We start from the raw sequence: 26528 nt of genomic DNA, 5'->3' as shown, positions 1-26528 counted from the left end.
AACACTATAAATCAAAAATAAGCATAAACAGAATTAAAAGTCATATGACAAACTGAAGAAAAGTATTTGCAATAAATTAAATAAGGGATTTACCTTAATACATATACTAGTAATAAAAGAAATACAAATTAGCCAGGCGCGGTGGCTCAAGCCTGTAATCCCAGCACTTTGGGAGGCTGAGGCGGGTGGATCACGAGGTCGAGAGATCGAGACCATCCTGGTCAACATGGTGAAACCCCGTCTCTACTAAAGATACAAAAAATTAGCTGCGCATGGTGGCACGAGCCTGTAATCCCAGCTACTCAGGAGGCTGAGGCAGGAGAATTGCCTGAGCCCAGGAGGCGGAGGTTGCGGTGAGCCGAGATCGCGCCATTGCACTCCAGCCTGGGTAACAAGAGCGAAACTCCGTCTCAAAAAAAAAAAAAAAAAAAAAGAAATACAAATTTCAACTAAAATTAGAATCCATTTTCCATCTATGAAACTAGTAATTCTTCCCCCACTCCTGTCCCCTATCCTCTCATTTGCCATTCTCCCAACAGATCTCCATTCTAATAAATTTCCTATGTGTTCTTCCATATAATTTCATGTATATAGAAACCAATAAAATACATATTCTTTTTCCCTTTTTTCACAGAAATAATAGTGTGCCCTACACTTTTTTCTGAATCTTTCTTTTATTTAATTAACGATCTATTTAGAGATATTTCCATATCGATATATAAAACACTCCTTTAAAAAAATACTTTCTACTGACAGACATACATATTGTTTCCATTTCTGCTATTCCATATAATACATCAATGAAGAACCTTGTATATCCATCATTTTTCATGCGTTCAAGTATATCTATAAGATTAATTCCCTAAAGGTGGAATTGCTGGGTCAAAGTGTACATGCATTTGTAATTTTGAGAGACATTGTCAAATTGCCCTCTACGGGACTGGTACTAATTTATACTCCCAGGCCAAGTGTGGTGGTTCAGTCCTGTAATCTCAGCCCTTTGGGAGGCAGAGGTGGTTGGATCACCTGAGGTCAGGAGTTCATGACCAAGCCTGGCCAACATGGTGAAACCCCATCTCTATTAAAAATAAAAAATTAGCCAAGCACTGTGGCGAGTGCCTGTAATCCCAGCTACTCGGGAGGCTGAGGCAGTAGAATCGCTTGAACCTGGAAGACTGAGGTTGCAATGAGCCAAGATTATGTCAACGCACTTAGGCCTAGGTGACAGAGTAAGACTCCATCTCAAAAAAAAAAAAAATTAATACTCCCACCAATAATTCATGGGACCACCTGTTTCCCCATAGCTTCACCAGATTGGTGGTGATGATGTTTTAAACTATAATAATGCTTTGCCAATACAGTGAAATGGGCTTTCATACACTGTCAATGGGAGTATACATTGCTACAACTTATCTGGGGGAAATATTTACCACTTTTAAAAATATATAAACCCTCAGATAAAACAATTTCACTTGTAGAGAACTTCGTATAGGCAAACAATCAGAGATCACAAGAAAATTTACATATAAGGATAGCCATCATAGTGCTATTTATATAAAACAAAAATTTAAATAACCTCAAAGTTCAATGCTAGCGATTAAGAGTAAACCCTATCTATAGAACAGAATAAAATTCAGCCACTAAAAAATTGATTATAAATATTCTCTAATGACATAGTAAAAATGTTAGCTGGGCATGGTGGCTCATGCTTGTAATCCCAGCATTTTGGAAGGCCAAGGCAGGCAGATCACTTGAGGTCAGGAGTTCGAGACCAACCTGGCCAACATGGGGAAACCCCGTCTCACTAAAAATGCAAAAATTAGCTATAACTGATAGCCGTCTTAAAGATATCAGTATCAGTATCTTACATTCACCCAGCCTCACCTAGTTGTGTGGGTGAAACCTCAGGATGCTTCTACACTGGCAAAGGAGAGTTTGTTCATTTAAATGACTCCTGAGAATCTAGCACTTCTGCATTTAGTCTTCTCCACTAAATTGCAATTACCAATCCAGAGATAACCTTAGACAATGTTTGTGCCACAGGGAAGCAGGCAGCTGACTATCTTTCAGTTACCAGGGCCACTGCAAACAGGTCAAACAGCTAAGGCAGGTCGTTACCCACTGGGAGAAGAGAAGGGAGAGTAGAGTTTGCCTCTTGGAGGAAGTGATGTTTTCTTTGTATTTCATAATAAATGAATGCTTTGTATGTTTCCACTTGTAACAGAGCACTATTTTGAAAAATAACAATTTAAAACTATATTACCCAAGTGTGGTAGCAGGCACCTGTTAATCCCAGCTACTTAGGAGGCTGAGACAGGAGAATCGTTTGAACCTGGGAAGCGGAGGTTGCAGTGAGCCAAGATCAAGCCACTGTACTCCAGCCTAGGTGACAGAGGGAGACTCCATTTCAAAAAAAGAAAAAATATTATGACATAATGTAAATACAAGAAAGAGAAAATTGTCTCAACTAAAATTTTAAAATGTTAAAACCACAGATGTTTTTCTCATTAATTAAACATTATTAGGCATTTATTCAGTCATGTCATTAATATGTGTGTTTTCAAAGATACCAACTCATTGAGATTAGCATTGGTTGCAGGGGCCTTTTGTGTATCTATATCTCCCTATATGGCTCTATTGCCCTCATTGGCACTGGTGAACAAGAACATTTCCGTCACAACATCCCATCAGTTCTTTTCTTGGGACCTATGGAACAGCAGCCATAAGAAGTGGAGGGTAGTGGGTAGGGGTACCTCAAGGCTATTTGGCCTATCCAGGACCCATAGCAAGTTCAGAGTCAGTCCTTCATATACATCAAATAGAACATCGTGTGTTTAGTAGGGCTCTCTTCACAGCCAGTCCAAAACCCTCACTGGTTGGCAAGTACAAATAGAATTTGAATTCAATAAACAAATTTCCTTGCTTTAGATCTTCTTATCACCTTCTGGGGTTTTATATTAACTTTCGTGCTGACATGAATTTACATAATATTACATAAATTTTTTCAGCTAGAACACTCTGTTTTATCACATTAACTTTTTCCAAATCCTGGCTTAACTGCAATTAAATATTTTAATTTCCTGGAAATTCTTTTCTAATCCAAACAATCTCATCTTTAAGCCATCTGAAGAGAAAATCTGAATCTTAAGTTGCTCCATAATCAAGTTTCAAATATTCTCAATACTTCTTTAAATGAAGACTTTTACTTTAAGGAACTGAAATATAAAGGAGGCTGGGATAGGAGGTCCCTCAATTTTTAGATCCTTCTTTCATGCCCACTGACATGAAAAAAGGAATCGATATTTATTTCTATCAAACGCTCCATGTTATAACATGAAAACCTTACAATTCAAATTTAAGCCCATCTAGTTAAATGGTTGCACATATAAGAAATATAGTCCTATTGAAAGTCATAGCCTCCATGTATCCAAGGGACAGACTACAGAATTAGGCCACAGACATTTTCCTGTAGCAAAGATTCCATTCGCAATCAGAGTGAAGTTGTATAGGGTCATGCATTAGCTATGGGGTGGAGAGTGAAGCATCTGTGTGAGGTTTTTTTCCATGAGACTTTTCTTTACAATATCTAAGTAGTTCTGATGTCTATCTACACAGGGCCACTGAATTAAATATTTTGCCCTTAAGTGTGTTGCTTAGGATGTGAGAAGTTTATACAGCCATCAATTAAAGAGGTGTTCCAGAGGATGTTGGATTTTGTGTTTATGCTGCCCAAAACTAGGCTACTAGATGAGGATGCAATCAAATAAATCTCCCTTTCATAAAAGGATTGAACCCATTCTACTTTGTTGAAAAAAGAAAAAAACTAGTGCGTTTAGTCAAGGTTGAATTTAAAATTTTTAGCATCTCAATGACCATCAAATCATTGACTCTTTCTTTTTTGTGTTCCAAATGGTTGGGGCTATCACGCTGAAACAGTATGCCTCAGAGCCATGAAATCAAATACTGGAGAATACTAAAAAAGCACTTCCCTCCAAATTGGCCATTTGGTACTGAAGAGGGCACTGAAAAAAATATATTTTGCCAAAAGTGGCCCTTAGATAAAGCCCATATCATTTTTATAGTATTAAATATCTGTACAAGTTGCAGTTAAATGTTACTATTTTAAAACCTCCCATTATAAAAATAAAATATGTGAACTAGATGTCTAATACTAGTGAGACAAACCTACTTTTACAAGACTATATCTACGGGCAAGAAGAATGAAAAAGGAAAATAATATTGTTCATAACATTATTCTCACATTTAACAGGTAAACAGTAAAGAAAAGAGTTATTTTATATGTAAAACTTCATACCTGTTACCTTCTGAGCGAGACCTCCAAGATAAGAAAATTAAGAAAAAAAATTGGTATGATCTAATTGAAAAATGAAAATAAGGAAGATTTCGGTCTGCCCTTCCTCAGCATAACTGATAAAAACTGTCTATGCCACCTCTTTGGCCCTTAATACCTACTTCATAATATCACGATTAATTTAAGTAATTGATTTTCTTATGTCAAAAATAATCCATGTCCAGGGTAGAAAATTTGGAAAATTTAAAAAGTATACTATTTAAAAAGTAAATATTGCCTGACTTCCTACAACCTGAGATAACTGTTAATCTTTTGGTAATTTTCCTTCTAGTCTTATGTGTGTGCATATGTGCATGTGTGTGTGTATGAATATATATATATACACATACATATATATATATACACACACATACACGTATTTATATACACAATTAGAGTTGCTTATATACTATATATTTTTAGTATATTTAAACAGTTGGAATAATTAATATATGCAAATATTAAACGACTAGAATTGATCTGTGTATTTTATTTTCTAATTTTTTCAATTAATGTATATTATACTGTATTTTTCTGTGTCATTAAATATTTCTCAAAATATTATTCTACTGCCTTCACAGTTTTCTAGCATATGTATATATCATAATACATTTAGCTATTAACATATTAATGATATTTAGGATATTTCCAAGGTTTTATCGCCATAAATTATACTGACAGTGACACCCTTGCACATGAATTTCTATGCCAATCTAAAATTATTTCCTGAAGATTAATTCCAAAAGTAGAAATATTAGATATCTTAGGTCTTTTAATGTGTATTGCCAAATTGCCCCCTGGAAAGATTATATCAATATTTTAAATTACACTCCATGCTGCAATGTATCATAACCACACCCTTGCCATCACTATTATTTTTTTAATCTTTGCTTATTTGATAAGTACAAAATGACATTTTATATATTAAATCATTGTGATTCCCCTGAGGTAATGGGTTGGTGAGGAAATAGTTGTGGAGACTTTAACTTTTGTTTTATACATTCCTGTGTTGCTTGACTTTTTAGTAAGTATGCATCATTTTTGCAATTAAAAATTAATGGCAGTTCATTGCTATTATTTAATTACTCTGGCTGAAGTATTTTTACATATCTATTGGCCATTTGTATGGTTTCTTTATGAATTACCCATTTGTGTTCATTTTGCATTTTTTATATCGAGCTATTTGTCTTTTCATTGTTTTGCAAGAGCTCTTTATATATAGGGATATTGTTTACATGTTCTCTTATTTGAGATGTCTTCCCTGACCTTTGCAGAGCAATCCTCATTTTTGACAAAACATGTATGTTTCATACTTCTTTATTTTTCTTCATATCACCATCTTCCCATAAAAATGTAAACTCAATGGAGACAAAGATTTTTGTTCACTGTTGTATCCCTAGCACCTTGAATAGTGACTAACATGTAGTAAGCACTCTATAAATAATTGAAGCATTAATTAATGAATTAATAAACACAGGTTCTTCACAGAAGCAGAGCAGAATAGTGGTTGTCAGGGCTTGTGGGTAGGGGAAATAGGAAGATATTGGCCAAAGGATACAAAGTTTCAGTTGTACAAGTTAAGTTCTAGAGATTAAATGTACAGTATGGTGACTAAAATTAACAATACTGTATTGTATTCCTATAATTTTCTAAGAGAGTAGATCTTAAGTGTTCTCACCATTTTAAAAAATGGTAACTGTATGAGGTGATGGCTATGTTAATTAGCTTGATGGTGGCAATCATTTCATAATGTATACAAGAGTCAAAACATCAAGTTGTATACCTTAAATATACACAATTTCTATTTGTCAATTACACACCCAATAAAGCTAAAAAACAAATTAATAAATACAGGTTCATTGTCTGTGCTATAAATGTAAAATATTTTCCCAGTGTATGGTTTATTTTTTAACTTAGTTTATGATACTGTGGATATACAGACATTCTTAAATTTTATATAGTCAGCTGCTGGTATTTTTCTTTATGCTCATTTTCATTGTTTTTATGCTCTTGAAGTCCTCTTCGGTTTCAAAATTGATTGTATATTTATATTTTCTTCTAATAATTTTATTATTTGAGTTTTCATATTAACTCTTTGATAAATGTAGAATTTATTTTTGTCATATAGTGGGAAATCAAATCATATTTTTTCCAATTGTTAACAAATTACATGGCACCGTTTAGTAAACGATCCTTGCTTTCTTCATGATTAAAACAAAAATGTGTTTAACTTCTATCTTGTCTCCTCAGGGGCAATATAAATTACAAGGTGAGCTACTACTTATACTTTCTCTATATCTCTCTGGGCTGAGTATAGGGCTGGTTAGTAAAGGATGATCTATAGATATTTGATGAATGGATGAATGGGTGGATATTTCCAAACCAAAATAATTTTTTTAAAGAGCCTAACTACTAAACAGGAAGTCCATTCACTAAAGTTTGGAGGCAAATCATCATAGAGGGCAAGGTTTGATGAAGAATAAATGAATATTCTTTAACAGCAGGGCACTATAACCACTGTAGAGATAGCATTCAATAACAAAATACATTTAATAAACACCTGACACTGTCCAAAAGAAGTTTCATAGAATTGATCCTACCGTCAAGGAGATCTTAAAAATTATTCTTTAGGGAGCCTAGGGTAGAACAGAGCTTCCAAGAGCATCCCCACTAACTGCCCCTTCCCCTGAAGTAGCAGTGACTCCCTGAAAGAAATAGATTGCTTTGTTACAGAAGGTGCCCAAAATTCTGCTGGATGCAGTGCATCAGCCTCCAACATGCATTGGGTTTAATAATTCTGGAATCATCCGGGCGCGGTGGCTCAAGCCTGTAATCCCAGCACTTTGGGAGGCTGAGGCGGGTGGATCACGAGGTCGAGAGATCGAGACCATCCTGGTCAACATGGTGAAACCCCATCTCTACTAAAAACACAAAAAATTAGCTGGGCATGGTGGCTCGTGCCTGTAATCCCAGCTACTCAGGAGGCTGAGGCAGGAGAATTGCCTGAACCCAGGAGGCGGAGGTTGCGGTGAGCCGAGATCGTGCCATTGCACTCCAGCCCGGGTAACAAGAGCGAAACTCCGTCTCAAAAAATAAATAAATAAATAAATAAATAAATAATAATTCTGGAATCAAATCTAGTTTAAAAGAAAATCTACCTCATTTTTGGCTCTTAAGTCAAACCCCAAGTGCCAAGTATATATTGATTCTGTAGGGCTCAGTTAGCCTCCTATGGCCTGAAATTAAAAATAACAATAAGAACAAAAATACATTTTTTATTGAATTCTGGCTCATTTCTAATAATCTATAACAAACAGCAAAATGAGCAGAGCCATGGTGGAGTGCCACTTGTGCCAAGAAATCCCACAAAGAGAATGCCAATCAGTGAAATATATTGTTAAGCATGAATAGTAGCTACAATATTTATCTCTGTTGCAAAAGTATTAAAATGAAAAAACTTTCAAAGTGGAAGCTTCAAGCAATTGCATTAGAAGTTGCATAATTTTGTTAGACTGACCTTAGAATGGAATAAAAAGCTGCTTATTTCCATAATGTTGGCCTTCAACTGTATAAAAGGTTAGATAATTTATCATGCTATACAAAACAGTTTTCAAGAATACCCAAATTAAAAAGGAGATCTCGGTGACTTCCAGCTCTGTAAATTTTTAGGTAGAGTGATAAGCAACATAATTTATATTTAAGTGAATTTGTGCTCTCCTGAAAGGTCTAATTTGCCAAGCAAGATGCATGCATCTACTATTCATCCCTAGAACAAGTACAGACCAACTGAAGCAAGGTTAGTATACCTATTGCTGCCTTTATGGCATAACTCACATTGGACAGGAAGACATATTTGAACAGAGAGGCTCTGAGTTTTGACATGCACACTCACAACTCAGATTATACACAGAATATACTGCCCTTATTAAAAGCTAATGGGCCATACCTATTGTGTCACCTACCATAGCTACGTCCTCTGCCCTCAATACCACCTACAGAGCAACCATTGGCATTACGTGGACTCAAACTTTAATACAGGCAGCTGTATGAAGCCCTTCAAACCAACGCTGCAAACAGTCATACATTTACACCCAGAGCTAAAAGAGACTTGGAGATCCTCTAATCTCCTCACATATTGTTGCAAGTTTGATATAGTTTGGCATTTGGATTTTTCAGAATTCTCTATGTCTTGGATTCTGATTTCCCTCGTGATAACAGGTTTCGATAAACTAAAGCTTCTCTTTTATGAGGTTTTTAATTGTTTCATCCGTTTTGCTAGTGACCTCCCCCTGCTACCTCAGAATTGCAGATTTCTACATGGTTATCTTTGATGATACAGTCACTTGGGCTTATCCAAACTCTACAGAAAATTGTCCTGATGGAGTCCGCTAGGCTAAAAGAGTGAGGAGAGCAAAGCGTTGCAAACATCACACACATTTATTTGATCCCATACTTCCAAATATGACACCATGCAGAGCCACAAACCTTTGCAGGTACGGATTTTTCTCCATCTTCGATGATCTCCTCTTGAAGGTACCTGATGATAAGATGTGGAAAGACCAAGCCCCCGATGTCATTCCAAAATGCCCAGTGCCACGGTATTTATAGTTTACCAGTTTTATAAGGTTTTTGCCCCATCAGGCCACTACACAATGCATAGTTTTTGCAAAGGCAAGTTAGCTTTCTTTCCATTTCAGGAAATTATTTTATTTTTTACTGTAACAAAGCACATCTTTTTTCTATTTCTAAAGAATTACCAGTAAAGGCAAAATTAGAAAGAATAACTTAGAAGTGTAAGCACATACATGCCATTAGTAAGTACACAAGCCACACAGAAAATTGGTGTTTCATATGTAGTATTTGAGATTTGTTTCCAAAGAGCCATAACTATCATAAAATTATTTTGCAATTTTAAAATCAGGCAATATCTTCACTATGAAAAAACCATTATTTAATACTAATGCCATCATGTTCTCTCCTCTAAGCTTTTAGAAACAAATGTTACCATTAGCATACTTCATCACTCAAAAGTGTATACTTGAAAAAATGTAAATGCACTAATTAAAGAAATGATCAGTACAGCAAGCTCATATTCAATGCCAGTCTTATGAGTGCAGTATGACTATGTCCTTACCATGGCCTCTGTGCCTGGCAGCACAGAGGAGAAAATCAGAGGCTGTTCACCATTACCTGTAGCCATATGCCTCTGCTCGTCCCTGTATCTCGAGAGCCCTGCCTCCCTCAAGCATGTCAAGTTTCAAATATGAACGCTAGATTACAGACATTTTTAGTTCTAAAAAAGCCTCTTAAAGGTTAAGCCAATCCCGCTGAATGCAGTTTAACAGGGTCTCCGTGTCCATTCTTCTCACTTAGAAAAGATATGGTTTTATAGCAAACGACCTGTACACATAGGTAGCCCAAAGTAGGCTTCCTAAAGCCAAGAGAATTAAAGAAGATGAAAGATTGATACAGAACTGTGCCCAAAAGAAACAAAAAGAGAAAGCGAGCATCAGGAAATAATTTCTAGTAAATTGAAAATATGCATGTAACATATTCTTAAGCTGGGTTGTATGCACAGCAATGAATATTTTGCTGCTTCCTATTCAGAGTTCTCAATTAGAAAGAGTCCCTGAGAGATCTATCCCTGAGCTATATCAAATTGGGGTGCCATGGCCTCACATTTAGGGGATCACACCCTGCTGTGACTAGGCTTATGAGCATTTTTTCAGAGAGACAACCAGCAGAATGTCAGAGTCGGGAAGGAGTCTCTGAGGACCTAATCTCTTTCTCCCCTAAAGAGGGATCTAGCCTTTGCATTTAACTTTTCTTCCTGTCAGCTTACACAGGGAATCCATTTTGCTCAGAAGAGCAAACTACACAATCTGAGAAGAGGTGCCCTTCATGCTCTGGAAATCAGATTTGGGAGCAGAAACAATCCAGAAAGCAGAGACTGCCAAGGCCAGTGCTGGTGGCACTGAGGGAGAGCAGCTTGCCACAGAATAGCGGCCAGATGGGGCCCAGTGGGAGAAACTGAAAACTGGCCTCCCTGGCACTCAGAGACTTAATGGAGCATCAGAAGACTATGCACATCAAGGCAGTGCTTAAGCATCTGACATTAAGAAGCCCCAGCGCGGTGCAGCCTGGCGAGTGGCTCACGCCTGTAATCCCAGCACTTTGCGGGGCCAATGCGGGTGGATCATCTAAGGTCAGGAGTTCAAGACCAGCCTGGCCAATGCAGTGAAACCCCATCTCTACTAAAAATACAAAAAATTAGACAAGAGTGGTGGCAGGCACCTGTAATCCCAGGTACTCGGGGGCTGAGGCAGGAGAATCGCTTGAACCCAGGTGGTGGAGGCTGCAGTGAGTCAAGATTGCACTACTGCACTCCAGCCTGGGCGACAGAGTGAGACTCCGTCTCAAAAAAAAAAAAAGAAAGAAAGAAAGAAGGAAAAGAAAAGAAAAAATAATAAACCGCAGTGCTAGTCCACCAATGAACACTGAGCTTCCCATATGCTTCAGTCCCAAAGGGTCTGCTCAAAATTCTGGAGGTAGCTGGTCCTAACACATGTCTGTCTACTAATTTGTCTGTCTCTCATTTTTCCCTGTTCTGAAAAGTGATTTTTCTCCCTCCCCAGAGACTAAATTTAAAGGAATGTCTAAGAGAGCCCTCTCATTTTGCAAAGTAATTCCCAGGGTCTACCCAATCCAGGAAATCCTTATTGACTTGGGGAGCTTTCAGAATCTGAGACCAGTAAACGTCTCTTTTCAGGAACAAGCTCTAGAGGTGAAGACAAAAAAAAAAAAAAAAAAAAAAAGACATTCGTGATGGGCTTCTGTTCTGCTCTTTGAGCCACAGGTTTCAGAGTGAAGAGAACAAGATGGGAAGGTGGTAGCTGTCATATTTTATTTCATTCTTTTAGGATCTGGAGCAAATATTAAATGCTAATACTCGTTAAATTTCAATGGCATGTACCCATCTTTTCTGGAAACTGTATTCTAAATATTACATAGTTCCAATGTGTTTACTTAAGTAAAATTCAACCAGGAAGGCTAACCAGTGAGGATTCAAGGGCCAGATTTCAATCAAGGGAAAAATGAATTGGCCCAACTTTCAAAGGTTTTGTCAGTCTTGTCAGTTTGAGGGATCTAATTTTAACTAAACAAGATATGTGAAAATCCAGACTTACAAAAGCAGTCAGTTAGGAGTTGATTATCCGCATTGTATAAGGACTCTCGTTTATGAAAGGATCCACCACAGGCTTTCTTTAAATACAGAATTCCACTACTGTGATTAGCATGGGGTTTAATTTACAAAACAAACACTCTTTGGCTGACTAACTTTTCAGGAACACAACTATCTTCAAAAGCACACCCGCAGGTCCTCCAGGAGAACCCTGTCAGGTTTTTCATTATGTGACAGAAAACGCTTGGAAGCCGCACCAGAGGAACTATTGTGAAGCAAAATGGAGGCTAGTTTGGCTGCAAATGTCGTGTGCCTGAGTAAGTCATTTGCCTTTTCTATAACTCCATTTTCATGACTGTAGAGTGGAACCGCTGGTCCATTCTGACACCTTTTCTAAAAATGCCGTGGAGCTGTGTGGTCCTAACCAATATGCCGAATGATAACAAGTAAGGTTTCTGCAGAGGAACCCAGGCTTCCGGAGCTGACAGAATTGCTGTCCCTCACCGCAGCAGGAATTTTCTTCTTCATTCCCCTGGCGGGTACAGGGAGGTGCTAGGAGCCTGGATACACCCACTAGAAGCTGAGTGACCTCACTAAGCAGCCCACACAGAAACCACTCTAACTACACAACAGTCAAATAGGAAATGTAACTTGAAGAGCATTTCCCTCTGCAAACAACTGATCCTCTGGGATTTTCACTTCAAGCCTTTCAATTGTTCGAAGTAAACGAGGCTCACAGCAAAGGCCAGCCAGTCACACAACAAGAAATCAAGCCTCTTCTCCGTGGGGGAAAATGGCTGTTCCAGAGCCAGCCTCCCACCTCTCACAGACAGGCTTCTGGTACAAATGGCTTTATTTACCCATATCGGAGACCCTCGATTCAACCAAGCTCGGCGTCCGCTAAATCCTGGAAGCTGAGGTACACAGGCAGAGGGGTCAACATCTGAAACTAAAAGCAGACGCCTAAGAACCACAGCACCGCCACAATTGAAAGACTCCAGCTTTGCCAGGGGGTGACTTCATCCTTTCTTAGTCCCCTAAGCCCTTAGCTTCAGCCCTGGGCACAATAAGCCCAAGCCACAGCACAGACTGAGGCAAGGTTAGGGAGAGAGAGGACTGCAGCTGTCGGTCCCACTTCGTAAATCTGACTGACAGTCAGAGAAAAAGCCAGGTGGAGCCACCTGGACCCAAAACAAGTGGTCCTCTGATAAAAGGAATTCCAAAGCCTTAGAGCCCTCTCTGGAAAATGTCCTGCCTCCAGCCCCTTAGGGAGAAAAATCTCAGGATCATTAGCAAGAGCTCTGGCTGAGCTTAACTTTAGTGAAGGTGTACAGGGAGAGAGGTGATCTCTAAGGTAACCAGTTAATTGCCAATAAGGAATGATAATAATAAATTAGCAGATACTAATGTAAACTAACTCAGTTCTGCAGTTCTGTGGCAGTTGCATGGAGACAACAGAGGAACAGTTTATTCTGGAACACACCTTGCAAGCCGATCCCCGCTGGGAAACTGGCTGTCTCCGCTAGAGATGGAACGTGCCAATAAGACACAATGTAGGCAATGGGTGGTCCTAGACTGACTGCTGGTAGGAATGGAACCCTTGATTTTAAAAGAAAACTGAAATGAGAATGCTTAAAAAGATGGGGGCTGCATTGTTTTTCATTGCTCTCTCCTGCAAGGTTACTTTTGACCATCAGGGATAGGACTTAAATGATTTAAAGACCCCACTATAATAAGGAAACAAACAAGAGGCTCACTAAAGGGTTTCTTGGTTTGTTTTAATTAGAGGTGATGCTTTGTGTCATTTCCATGCTATCCAAAGGAGCCTTATCATACCTATTATTTTTTAGCGCTTTCTGAATTGACTATCTGATCGGTTTGTGACGGACTTTAGCCCAGAATTTCATTCAAGTCACTGCAAATCTCTAACTTTAAAACTCTGTTTTAGGAACTAAAGTGTACTGGGCTATTTTTTTCAAAGCCTAACTGATGCTTTATTTTCATTATTTCCACTAAGATGACCATGAATTCAGACTTTCTATATGATAATTGGAAGCATTCAATTTGGCTGCCACATACATTCTTGTTCTGCAAACTCTGCCACAGCTACTACATCACTACTTATGAAGACTGTTGCATGAGTGACTATAGCAGAGCAAGCACACACACTCCTTGTATGTCTCATAACAAAGAAACTACAGTTTGCTGATAAAAGGTAGCAAATAGAGTTGAAGATAGAGATTGAAACCAAAATTTAAATCCCTAGGTACCTGTGACTGAAATTCTGTAAGTTTTTGCCTACTATCACTCTGTTAGAGCTGTCGGCTCAGAAGCATTCAACATAAGAAAACTAAAATTGAAAAATACTGCACAAAAGAGACTGGGTGTTTGGGCCATTTCTTCCTTCCTCCCTCCTGGAGACAGGAAGAAGCCTCACCCAAGTCTCCATTTCCAGTCGAAGCAATGAGTTGCATTTTCTTTCTTCAATAATGACTGGGCCCAGGTGACAAAAATGGCAATGCAGAAATTCTATTGTACAAAGGAATAACACTTTCCAGCATCCAGAGGCACCAGTAGGCATGTCTCCCTTCCATAAAACTGGAAGAAAAATTATTTGCCTTAGTAAGGAGCCTCTCAAAAAACTTGGACTATTTTTAGAAAGATCTTAGCAAACTGACAAACCTACTATCTTTCTTCTCCATTTTCTTTCTTTTTCAGCCTCCTTTCCTCTCTCTTCACTCTTTTCTATTCCCCCCCCCAACACACACACACACAGACACACACACCCTCTAATTCATTCACATATACCCTAAGTCTATGAGTAAAATAAACCAGAATACTAAGGAATGCGAACCTCGCCTTTCAGTTTAAAATATGTAAAAGATACCTGACATCGCTAATTCTACAAAAGTCTTCCGTAAACAGCAAAGGCATCCTCCACTTTGCCCCTCAAATTTGTGTACAAAACCACAAAATCCATATAGCTGATTTCCCAGCCAAAATCAGAGGACAAGTAAATAATGATATACAATTCTACACAAGATTATCTCTGCAATACTGTAAACTAAGTTCCAATTCTCAACTAGTGTTCCATTCCCTTTACCTTGCCTACCTAACTTCATTCAAAGTCTTACTTCTTTTAGCTTCTAGAGGCAACAACGTTCATATGTGACTACGTTTGGACACTGAAACAAGAGCTATCTTCCACTCAGCACTAAATTTTGAGAGTTCAATAGCAAATCTACATAAAATGTAGGGCTGCCATGAAAGGAGGAAAAAGGAGTTCTTAGGAGTCTACAAAGTAACAAGTGATTAGAAACTATCTTGTATTGCTTGCTAGTGAAATTACTGTGGGTGATCTTAGCTCCCCAACTAGACTGTTAACTCTCTGAGGGCAGAAGTTACATCTGAAACTTATTTGGAATCTCCATGGTCCCTGCCACATAGCTGAGCCCATAGTGGATACTCCAGCAATGCTTACTGACTTAATCTAATGCCATGATGATAAATTTCAAAGTGTGATAGAGTACAGCTAGCACGCAACAGGTCTGAGTGGACTCATATATGATGCCTTTGAGAGTAAGCCCTGTAACTGGATCTACAGTTCATAAAGAGAATCGGTTTGACACAGGTAACCCAATAGAGGAAGCTACTAAGTAGCGGCCTTTTGTCCCAACCTGGAGAGTAAGAATGTAACATGTGCTCAGGAAAAGAATTGAAACTACCTGTTTACTTGTCTGTCCTTCTGTAAGTTCCCTAGGGTCAAGAATCAAGTGTTTTATTACTTTTGATCCCCAGGAAGTAGTACAGTATCTGGCACATTCTAAATGTATAATAAATGCTAATGGGATAAATTAATGAACAAATGAAAGAATGGTTTAATGAAATAAACAACAAAGCAAGTAACATAATATGATTTAATAGAGAAATTTCTATAAAATCTTATATTTACCACATCATAGCACTTATCATTCTATGCTATAATTGCTTAATAAATGTTGCTTTCTTGGATGGATTAATTAATTAGGATAATATAAGGATAATTTAGGAAATATATCAACATGTTATTATCCTAGCAATAGAGAATGTCCCATTGCACCCTATATTAGTATTTATTATTCTGTATTGCAAATCACCTATTTACTTGATTGTCTTACCCATTAGAATGTGCATTTCTTGTCTTTTTCATCTCTCTAATGACAGAGCCTAGAGCAGTGCCTTACAAAGAGTAGACACTCAACAAATATCAGTTGAATGAACAAATCAATCATCCCTGCTCTTCTATAGATTTCACTGGACGTAAGTATTCCACTGAGTCCAGTGGCCTTTGGTATAAAAAAGAAAAGGAGAAGTGTCATTTTCCCTATGCAGGACATTGTGACTGATTCAGGTAAAATGGCCTGGTCTGTATTCAGCGGTAAGTGGGCCTCTCTCCTTTCTGAATGTGTTTGCCAGTTGAACTCTCCAGGCAGGACTGCATATTAGAAATACACACAATCTCACACAACACACTCTCTTGCCCCTGACCCGCTGTACACACCAAAACTGTGTAATTTTGTTAACCAAGGAAAAGCATCTGGCTTTGTGAGTCAGAGACAGGATCAAAACTGAGACTTTAAATGGCTTTTCTACATAATCGAAGCAATATTTTGTTTCATTCGGCCCACGGAAGAATTCCAGAAGGGATACTAAGTCTTAGGTAAACCAAGTCGATGCAGTCATCTGTTTTCTGTCCTTTCCGTCTATTTCATAGATACCAGAACTCACATTTCTCTAGTGTCTTGAATTGAATGCCTAAGTGATCACCAAGTCCCCAGGATTCAACCCTTTTGTCCATCTCCAAAAGTAACAGCACTGTTACTTATGAACAACTGAACCCACAACTTTTTGGCATCTTTCACCTCTACCGTTAAAATGATCAATAGGAATAGTATGGACATAACACTTTGTAGGACTTATCTATATAGAAGCAGCCTAAATTCCTCTTTGGTTACAAGTGCCTAGGGAGACACACTCAGCTGTGCAAGCCATTGTAACAGTGATTCTCCATTTGTCTAATGAAGAGGTCTACTATTTTAGGAACACCAGTGAGTTGGACCTTCGATATTACACGAGTCATATACCTTGGAACAACTTTGCATGACAGGTGTGCCCATTTTGTAGATAAAGAAACAGAGACTTAGGTTCCACAGCAAGCAGTGATGCCTAGATTCAAAATGATGATCAATCTGATTCCACTACACAGCACTACCTCTCACTTTCTGTTGCTGAACTATTGGTGATCCACAAGTAGTCTTCCAAGTAGTCTACAGTTAGGACTTAGTAGTATTCACTAATATTAATAATTATAACTGCATTTGCCTAGCACAATACTGGACTTTCAACAAATCCTTATTTATAGAGTCATAAGTTGAAAATATTGATGCTTTTGTTGCTGGCAGAATACCATCAGTTACTCATCAAAAGCACTGTTGTTTGGCCCCATTAATTCTGATGGGAATTATTGTTCAGGAACTAGAAGAGTAATCAATGTAAGCGGTCCTAAGACCCCTTGTCCTACAAAATTGACAGAAATACAATGAGGCCATTTTATGTATGTATCATAGCCTGGGTATGTCAGGCTGAATTATTTTTAAGGCAGGAAGGTGTCACTGAAACCACACTTGCCAGGGATTATAGAGTCCTTTAGTCTGGTCCTCCCTCCCTTGATAACCAACTTTGTAAGAATGAGTAAGCCCCTTAGCATCTCCAGACCTCAGTTTTATCATTTACTGAAGGGCAACCTATCAAGATACCTGATTGTGAGGATCAAACAAAACAATGTTTGGGAAAGTGCTCTGAAAGATGTGAAAGTGCTCTCCAAACGTGCAGTATTCTTTTCACTGGCAGCTTGGAAGAGGACATATGCCTTTGAGTGCATCACATTTCCAACCAAAGAGGGACTTAAGCAATTCATGGAAAAATAAAATCAACTTAAGAAATGTTATTTTATAGCCTTCCACCCAACCACCCACCAGCCATTATCCGCACACCACTCTACTGCCCTAAAAGATTTCAACAGCCAGCAAACATCTGACCACATAACGTTTAAAAAAATATTTCTACTTAAAAATATTTATTCCCGGTGAAGAGAAACCGAGCTAACTCAAATGCATAGATAATTCTTACTCTTATTTTTTGATATATTGCCCAGGCTGGCAAGCTGGTCTGGAATTCCAGGATCAAGGAATTCTCTTGCCTCGACCTCCCAAAATACTGGGATTACAGGTGTGAGCCACTGCAACCAGCCAGCTAATTCTTATATTTTCAGCAATAATGACAGTTTCAATCTCTTCGACCATCAAATGTTACCACTAGAACTGCTAAAAAAATAGCAAAGTGGCTTTTTAATTTTTGCTTTGCCTCCCTTTAACCAGCCCATCCATATTCTCACCAAGATGCTAGAGAACAGTGATGTGACCAAAGAAAAAGCAAATGGGGGCTTTAGGAGGCTGAATCACTCTCACACTGGAAAATTGGTCCCAGGGCATTAGAGGGTTTCATCCATTTTCAGCACTACTTGACCCTTTCTAAGCCACTTTAGTGGCACGCTAGTAATGCTGGTTGTCAAGCATGCTATATTTGCAACAGGTGGAGCAAACAAGGAGGTCTGGGAGAACCTCATAGAGCCACGTAGTTGCACTCACCTCAGGCAGAGGCACACCGTTGATAATCAGGTCAGGCTGCTGGGGACCCTGGCTGTTGAAAGAGTGATGGTAGATGTGGTTAGCACGGGTATTCTGGTTCTCCACATTCATGAAAGTGCTCTCAGAGCGGCGGCAGCCCAGGGGCAGTGTCTGCTGGTGGTAGTCAAAATAGTTGAGGGACGAGGTCAGGGAAGAGCAACTGACAACGTTCATCTTGTCTGTCTCCTCCACATCCCGGGGTACCAGACGGATGTCATTCTTACTGATTTTTTTCTTCTTGCTTGATTTCTTTTGATGCCCATAGGAGTACTCAGCGATTCTATGTGACAGAAAAGGCAGCATGAATCGCTAACACCTTTCCAAACCATGCACTGATTAATAAACATTAAGCACCCCAGAGGGTTGCACCCCATCTCTGCTCCAGCTCCTTATTCTGGCGCATTACATCATCGGGTTTCTCCCTGTGCTTTGTACATGGGAAAACAAGCTGAGGGCCATAAACTTTTTGTATTAAACATAGTAACCTCCCACCAACCCCCGTAAAAAAGTTTCTATGCTTTGGATTTGGAATGTTTCATTGTGAGTGGCCTGGGAGCACGGGTGGGGGACAGGGAAAGTTGAGCCTATGGGAGAGAAAGCATGAAAATGCTCAAATCTGGAGCTTCCCTGGAACCGAAAGGAACTCCTAGGTGAAATACAAAGCAAGTCACCAAAGAAGAGATAGAGGAAAATAAAAATACTCCGGCCTCACCAGTTCCTCCAGGCATTTGCCCTGTGGCACACGCCCTCAATCAGCTCCCTCTATGACTCACTTGATCAGTTTTGGGCTGGGGTAGGAGATCAGACCCCATTCTTTCGCATCTCCTCCACACCCTCCTCCCTGCCCTAGCCCGGCTTCCTTTTACTCTCCCACCCCCCTCCTCTCCTAGAAAAAACTAACAGCCAAGCCCATTTAAATGAGGGGAAATGCCTTTTTACCTCTTTCCCCTTAGGCTCACTTTCTCCTCTGTCTTTTTGTCTTGCTCCTCGCTAATGGGAGAAACCGAGATGCAATGCAGACACTTGCTGTTTTGTCCTTTTATAAAACAGCCGAGGAGACAAGTGATGGTTAAACAATTACTGCAAAGGAATTTAAAGGTTAGTGCATTCAGCATCCTTCTCCATTCAGGTGTACCTACAAGCAGCTGTGCTGCAACTGGAACATAAAGAGCTCAATTTAATTAACACTGAAACAGACCCAGCCACGTGCACCAAAGACAACAGGCATTAAGAGACTTGACAAAAGAAATACATTTAAATGTAGCCAGATTCTCAAAGTGATTTAATACTTTGCACATAATGATTCAGCTTAATTTTTGGAAATTTGATTTCTGGGCAATAATCAGCAAAACAATAGGGTTAATAAATAACACAGGTTGATCTTTACTAGGGAAAAGACTGTGCCTTATTCTCACTCGACAAAGCTAATTGAATACAAAAAGGGAGCCCAATTCAAGCAGCAATTGCAGATCATCTCGCAAGTCTCATAAATGAATGCATTTCAGGAAGAGGTTGTGCAGAGGCTGAGAAAAAGAAACAACCTCTGCCTAATCACATGAAAAGACACGCTCCTGAACTTTGGGTTTCTAAAAAGTCTGAGCAGATACGGAGACTGCACATCTACAGAGGCAAATTCTTGCTCTGTCCCCAGGACCTACCTAGAGCTAAGCAATTGGGTTCCCCTCACCCCTTCACTCTGCTTAGGGAGATTTGCAGTGATGGGAAACTGGTACTATTGGGTTTTGAGCAGATAAAATCCTCAAAACCCCAGGACTAAGGTTGATTTTCTATTCTAATCTGTTAACAGAATCAATGGGAAATTTTAATCATTTTGTTTACCCATGATGGGTAAGTTTGGCAATGCCTCATCAAATTATTCAGCTGAAGCATTCATTGTGCAGCCCTTTCTGTATTGACCAATGATTTAATTATACTGTACTTCATTAATCCCAAACCATCACAGGAAACAGAGCACTTCAGAAAATACACATCTGGGTGAAGTTGGAGAGCACTGAGATTTTACTCTTTTCTTTCAATATTCAAATGCTCTCCTCCTGTTTAATCACCTCCTTGGCAAGTTCTCAGAAAGGGCTCTCACTTCTAGGCATACATCACCAAGAAGTGGCAAAGTCTTCAATATCTTTATTTCAAGCTGGGTTTTGTTTTTGTTTTTGTTTTTCATCAAGGAAAGGATCTTATGCGTTTATGCTGAGAAAATGGCTTAAAAAGAGCCCTCTCCATAATTATCTCCATATAAATAAAATTTTATTGACTCCATAGTTTTCTCCTATAAAAATCTCCACTAGCAGTTCATAGGTTTGAAAGGTAAGGGCAGTATTAATTTACATTTCTCCCATCTGAAATGACTTGGTGCTGAAGGAAAGAAAAGTCATGGCCATTTCACTAGTAACAGGATTAAAGCATTTATGAGGCATTGCAGCTGCTCTTTTATGGTACCTGATTGATATTCATGTGTGGTTAGCATTTGTCTACTAACTTGTGTAACGTAGAGAATAGTAAAAGGGAAACAATAATTGCATGGCTGTTACATATTCAGGGGGCTTTGATTCACAGAAGTGTGCATTTCAGACGGTGTCAAATACAAACTGAACCTACAGGAACATATTTTGACTGATTAACATGCAAGCACAAATGGCACAAAAGACACACTGATGTGTAGGTGTGTTGAAAGCACACACACACCTTGGTTATAAATAACAGCATCATTCATTTTCAGCAAACTAAAGAAACAACTTTTTTCAACTGTTTCGATAAGACACTGCTGGAAAAAAAAATGACATGTATCATCATAAATTGGATTTTGGGATTCTAGGAATGCTTAGACTTATGTGCTCTATCCAAATACATGAAAGGGCTTCAGCAAAACCTTCTAATGTGTTTACCAGGAAATCTTTTTTTAAAAAAATACTACGTTTCCACATTTCTTTTCTCCCTTCTCCTCCCCCTTCTCTCCCTCCCTCCTTCCCTCTCTCTCTCTCTCTCTCTCTCTCTCTCACACACACACACACACACACACACAGACACCCTGCACACACTTCAAGAGAAACTGCAACACAATAGCCCATAGTGACATCCACTGGTAGCAACCAGATCTTAATGCCACAACACAGTCTCCCGTTAGAGGAAAGCATCAACTCTAGAATATTGCTATTTTTACTGAAACATCTGGATGCGAAGTCTTGCTCCTCATTGGGATGTTTGGTCTCCGCACTACCAACCAACCAGATATTTGAAAACATACAGATGCCTGATAGAATTTCACTTTATATAGCCAGATGTTTGGGGACTAGATAAAAAACATGCCAAGAATAAACTAAAAACCACTAATCACCTGCATCTCCACACACTCCGGTTCTCTCCTCCCCCTAATCTCCCTTTCCCATCTGACACTCCCACTCCAAGTCTCTCTCCAGAGTTCATCACTGCAACAAGACAGGGTAGCTGCCAACACTCCCTCTTCTTTCAGTACCTGTCCCAAAAACACTGTGCCCTGGACACCAAGTTGTGGTTGTTTTCCTGAAAATATGAACAATCCTCTCTCTCTCTCTCTCTCTCTTTCTCTCTCTCTCTCTCTCTCTCTCTGTGTGTGTGTGTGTGTGTGTGTGTGTGTGTGTGTGTGTGTGTGTTTCCTGCCATAACTTCAAACCTTCATGGAAACAGCTGTGCAAATTTTAAAATGATAATTGCTCATCATTAGGTGATAGAATCCATTCAAACACTAAATGATTGTCTTCCAGCAAATTGTCAGATCAAAAGAATTGATCAACTTGGACTGTCACAAACTTTTCACCCTACAAAAAGAAGCACTGCAAGTATGCTGCATGCATTTAAGTAGGAAACAGAAGCACCGGGATTTTCACACAGAGACACAGATAAGCACACCTTATTCAATCCAAGACAAAGAAAGAAAACTTGGCTTTACCTGCAGTTGTAGGTCCGGATCTCTTTGTTGTCTCGCTTGCACTTGATTGCCACGAAGATCATAGTTACAAAGAGGATGCCCGCAATGGAGCCCAGGGCAATAATGAAAATCAAGGACAAGTTCACAGAGCCCATTGACTCTTGGGCATCCAGAGCAGGGGACAAGTAGATTAGGACGAGAGCAGAGGCAGAGAGAGATGTCTTGCCGTGGTCGTGGGCCACGACGATAAGCTCATAGGAGGACTTGGAGCTATCCCCGAAGGTGCGGGTGGTTCTGACTTCGCCATTGATCTGGTCTATTTCAAAGAAGCCGCGGTCGCCCTCGGTCATGTCGTAGGTGACTCGGCCATTTTCGCCCTCATCGTAGTCGTCTGCCTTGACAACAGTCACCAGGTAGCCTATGCCAGAGTTGCGGGGTATGTAGACCTCGGCAGTGCCGTTAATCAGAGGTGGGGCTGTGATAACCGGGGTGTTGTCGTTGACGTCGAGGATGATGACCCGCACTGTCGCGTTGCTTTGTAGTGAGGGGAGGCCGCCGTCCTTGGCCAGCACCTTGAATTCGAACGCCTTGGTCTGCTCGTGGTTAAAGGATCGCAGCGCGTAGATGTCGCCTGAGTTGGGGTTGATGGAGACATAGGTGAAGACAGGCATGTCCCGCACCTGCGACGGCACGATCTGGTAGGAGACACTGCCGTTGAGACCCAGATCGGGGTCTCGGGCAGACACAGAGAGCAGATAGGCGCCAGGTGTGTTGTTCTCCTGCACAATGACCTGGTAGTAGGGCTTGGAAAAGTGAGGGTGGTTGTCATTTTCGTCAGTGATGAGCACGGTAAAGGACTTGGCACTCTGCAGCATGGGCACGCCGCCGTCGCGTGCCTGAATTGTGAGGTTGTATTGGTCGTGCTGCTCGCGGTCCAGCCGTCCGTCCACTAGAATAGTGGAGAAGCTCTCGTATTCCTGCAGTCGAAACGGCACATTGCCCAGCAAACGGCACTGCACACGTCCATTGAGGCCCGAGTCGCGATCAGACACCCGCACCAAGGCGATCACGTAGCCCGGGGGGGCGCTCTCGCTGACTTCCACAAGCTCGCTGTTGACTGACAGCAGGTTGATGACCGGTGGATTGTCATTGGTGTCCAGCACGCTGACGGTGACCTTGCAGTGTGCTGGGATGGAATTGGGCCCTAAGTCCTTGGCCTGCACGTCCAGTTCATAGACGTGGCCCTCTTCATAGTCTAAAGCGCCAGTGACAGTGACCAGGCCACTGTGCGGGTCAATCTGAAAGAGCTCGCGCGTGCGGTCGTTGACGTAGCCATAGAAGGAGTAGACCACCTGGCCGTTGGTGCCCTCGTCTGGATCGCTAGCGTTGAGGCGGATGACGGGTGTGTTGGGAGGGGAGTTTTCTGGCACGCTCACCGTGTAGGTGGACTCGCCAAACACCGGGTTGTTGTCATTGGAGTCGGTCACCTTGATGTTGAGGCCAACCGTGCCCAGGCGCGGCGGGTCGCCACCGTCTAGCGCAGTGATTCGAAAGCTGTAGTGCGACTGCGTCTCGCGGTCCAGGCTCTTTTCCACTACCAGTTCGGCAAAGCGCGAGCCGTCCCCACGCGTCTTGATCTCCAGGCCGAACATCTCGTTGGGAGTGAGCTCGTAAGTCTGCACGCCAAAGCTTCCAGAGTCCGGATCATAGGCGCTGTCCAGAGGGATGCGTGTGCCAGGGCTGGCTGCCTCCGAGATCTCCAGCTCGATCTGTGCTGCTGGGAAACTGGGTGCATTGTCATTCAGGTCCTTGATCTCTACCTTAATCACGCAGATTTCCATTGAGCTGGACATGACCTCGAGTGAGATGATGCACTTGGGGCTCTGGCGGCACAGCAGGTCACGGTCAATCTTCTGCTTGGTGACCAGGAGGCCAGAGCTGGGGTTGATGTCCACTAGGTGTGGAGCCGAGTTGGACACCACTCGAAAAGCTGAGGCCTGCCGGGGGTCCAGCGCGAAGCCGGCATCCCGCGCGTCCTTGGCCACGTTGGCAATCACCGTCCCTGCACGCTGCTCCTCTTCCACCGAGTACTTTAGGTTAATGAGGGCGGCTGCCTGCGTCCACAATACGGCCAGCAGCAGCAGCACCGGCAGCAGGAGCGACTCCATGGCTGCGCGGGGCTCTGCCTGGCCTCGCCTCTCCACACCCCTCCGAGGCCGACGCCGTCGGCGCTCCAGCTTCCCGCCGGCTCGGGCCGCCTGTTGCGCGCGCCCCGTGGCCCCGGAGGCCGCGGGAAGAGTCCCGCCCAGGGCGGCCCGGCGGCGCGCGGGGGAAACCCGTGGCGGCTCCAATGCTGAGGTTGCGGCGGACGCTGCGGGCGCTCGCAGGGGCCCCGGGGGCTCCGTGGGGCCAAGGGAGCGCCGCGCCGCCCCGAGCCCCCTCCCTCCAGCCCGGCTACTCAGTTTTCCCCCTTCAAAGTTAGCCGGCCGTAACTGGCTGCAGCCGCGCAGGGCTGCGAGTCGGGCGGCGTCTACGCGGCCTGGACGACGAGCCACTGAGTCCGGACAGTACTTGAGGCGAAGGCAGAGAGGGCGGAGGAGGCGCAGCCTTTCAGGCACTGTCCGGTACGCCTCGGCGCACGGGCACTGAAGCTGGCGAAGTCGGTGTCTGTGCACCTGGCATGCGCAAAGACCTCCCCCCAGCGCTCCTGGTTCACTGCGGAGAGAGTACCCGCCTGGAATGCGCCCTCTGGGATCTGGGGGTGCCACACTGGCCCCTTCCAGGCCTGTTTGAAAGAAAGGGGGTGTCACAGGCGGGAGTCAGTTACTGGCAAGCGCCGCGGGCACCCGGGTATAGGACTGAGCCGGATGTCGGTCTCGGGGCCCGCAGAGAAAGGGGGAGGGGAGAGATGCTGCCAGAGCTTAAGCGCGCTCTCTCGCGCTATGGCTGGCTTTGGAGGGGTTGGGGGCGCGTCTGTCCGGGATACGAGGTGAGAGCGGAGTTTCCCCCACAGAGCAGTTGAAGGGCTGCGGGCGTTTGCGTCTCGGAAATCAAAGTTAACAACGCAGCCCGACCCTACACATCAAGTTTGTGGAAACGGGGAGATGGCAATATGTCCAAGAAAATCAAAGCCCCGCTCTTTCCACTGGCCCGGGGTGGCGGGGAATGGGGAAGAGGGAAGGAAGGGGAGGCAACAACAGTACCGGCCAGGAGAGGCGGGGCCGCCGCTGTGGGTACCGGGTGCTTCTCTTCTCTCCGTTTGGGCTGGGGTGTCGCTCCAAGGACCGCCGCCGCCGCCGCTGCCGCCGCCGCCGCCGCCGCAGGAGGAAGCCCTCCTAGCTCAGTTGCATGTCGTTGGGGTCCGCCTCAGCAGCTGCCACAGTCGACGATTTTGTCGCCGCCAAAGTTTACTTGCTGGAGCGTCTTGATTTCATCTTCCCGAAGAGGCGCTGGCCGCGCTGCGTTGGGCTCTCTCCCAACCCGGCGCTGGCGCACTCGGGAGGTCTGTCTCGCTTTCTCTGTTTGTCTCGGGCTGTGTGTGAATGTGTGACAGAGGAAGAGTGAGTGTGTGGTGTGGGGAGTGTGAGTGTCGAGTATGAGCAAGCAGGAGGCAACGGGTACGGGGTAGGAGGTTTAGGATTTCGGATGAATCCGCTCAGCCGGAATGCAGCGGAGCGCAACGCGCCCAGGGCCAGCGTCCGGCTAGGGACGCGGGTGCCAGTGCCTCCCAGGCAAGCCGGGCATGGTGCACAGGAGCTGTGCTGCCGTCTGTGCCCGCTCGTCCGTCACCCCGCTGCGCCAGCCGCCGCCGCTACTGCTGCTGCAGCTCCTCCCGATGCCGCAAACTACTGGCCGCGGAGTCTGGAGAAAGCCAGAGAGAGCCCGAGCTGCCGAGCCCGGCTACGCCAGGCGCTGGCCAATCAGCGCGCCGCCCAGCGGGCTCCAGTCTTGGGGCGGGGCCAAGGGGCTGTAGAGGGGGGTGGCGGGGGGGTGGAGCCAAGCGGAAACTTACACACCGGCGGGACCAAGTGGTACCCTGGCCGGTGGATCCCTGGCGGGATTCAAGGGAGGACCGACAGGCAGGCCAGGCGGGAGCAATAGGGCAGGAATGAGCAGGGAGGCGGTGGTGCTACCGCTGCGACTGAGCCTCACCGGGAAATGTGCGCCTCTCATGTTTGCAGAGATTTCAGGAAAGATGAGGATGATATGATTCTCTTGCCGTGTTTAGCTCCCTTACATATCTTCATATGTTGAATATTATATATATATATATATATATAAAATCTCAGATATATATATCCCTCTCTTTCTCCTTGTCGCTTCACCCTAAAAATTTGTTTTTGTTTT

The 26528-nt window shown here is 42.6% G+C and overlaps 1 protein-coding gene across 5 annotated transcripts in view; it reads right to left on the bottom strand.

Annotated features, from left to right (window-relative positions):
- Positions 1–24428, bottom strand: part of PCDH19 (protocadherin 19) — a 118097-nt gene extending 93669 nt beyond the window's left edge. For 2 of the 5 annotated variants that reach the window (XM_003940119.3, XM_074392334.1), the window contains exons 1-3: positions 22203–24428; positions 19199–19339; positions 18221–18539 (exon numbers count right to left, since the gene is read on the bottom strand). In XM_003940119.3, the coding sequence (XP_003940168.1) occupies positions 18221–18539; positions 19199–19339; positions 22203–24349 (2607 nt within the window). In that variant the 5' untranslated portion in view covers positions 24350–24428. The remainder of the gene's footprint in view (positions 1–18220; positions 18540–19198; positions 19340–22202) is intronic. The other 3 variants (XM_003940120.3, XM_010350836.2, XM_074392335.1) reach the window with 2 other exon arrangements.
- Positions 24429–26528: the final 2100 nt, after the last annotated feature.

The sequence above is a fragment of the Saimiri boliviensis genome, chromosome X (genome assembly GCF_048565385.1).
Source record: "Saimiri boliviensis isolate mSaiBol1 chromosome X, mSaiBol1.pri, whole genome shotgun sequence".
Lineage (NCBI taxonomy): Eukaryota > Metazoa > Chordata > Mammalia > Primates > Cebidae > Saimiri > Saimiri boliviensis.
The sequence above is the reverse complement of the archived record's forward strand: the minus strand, read 5'-3'. Positions and strand labels throughout refer to the sequence as shown.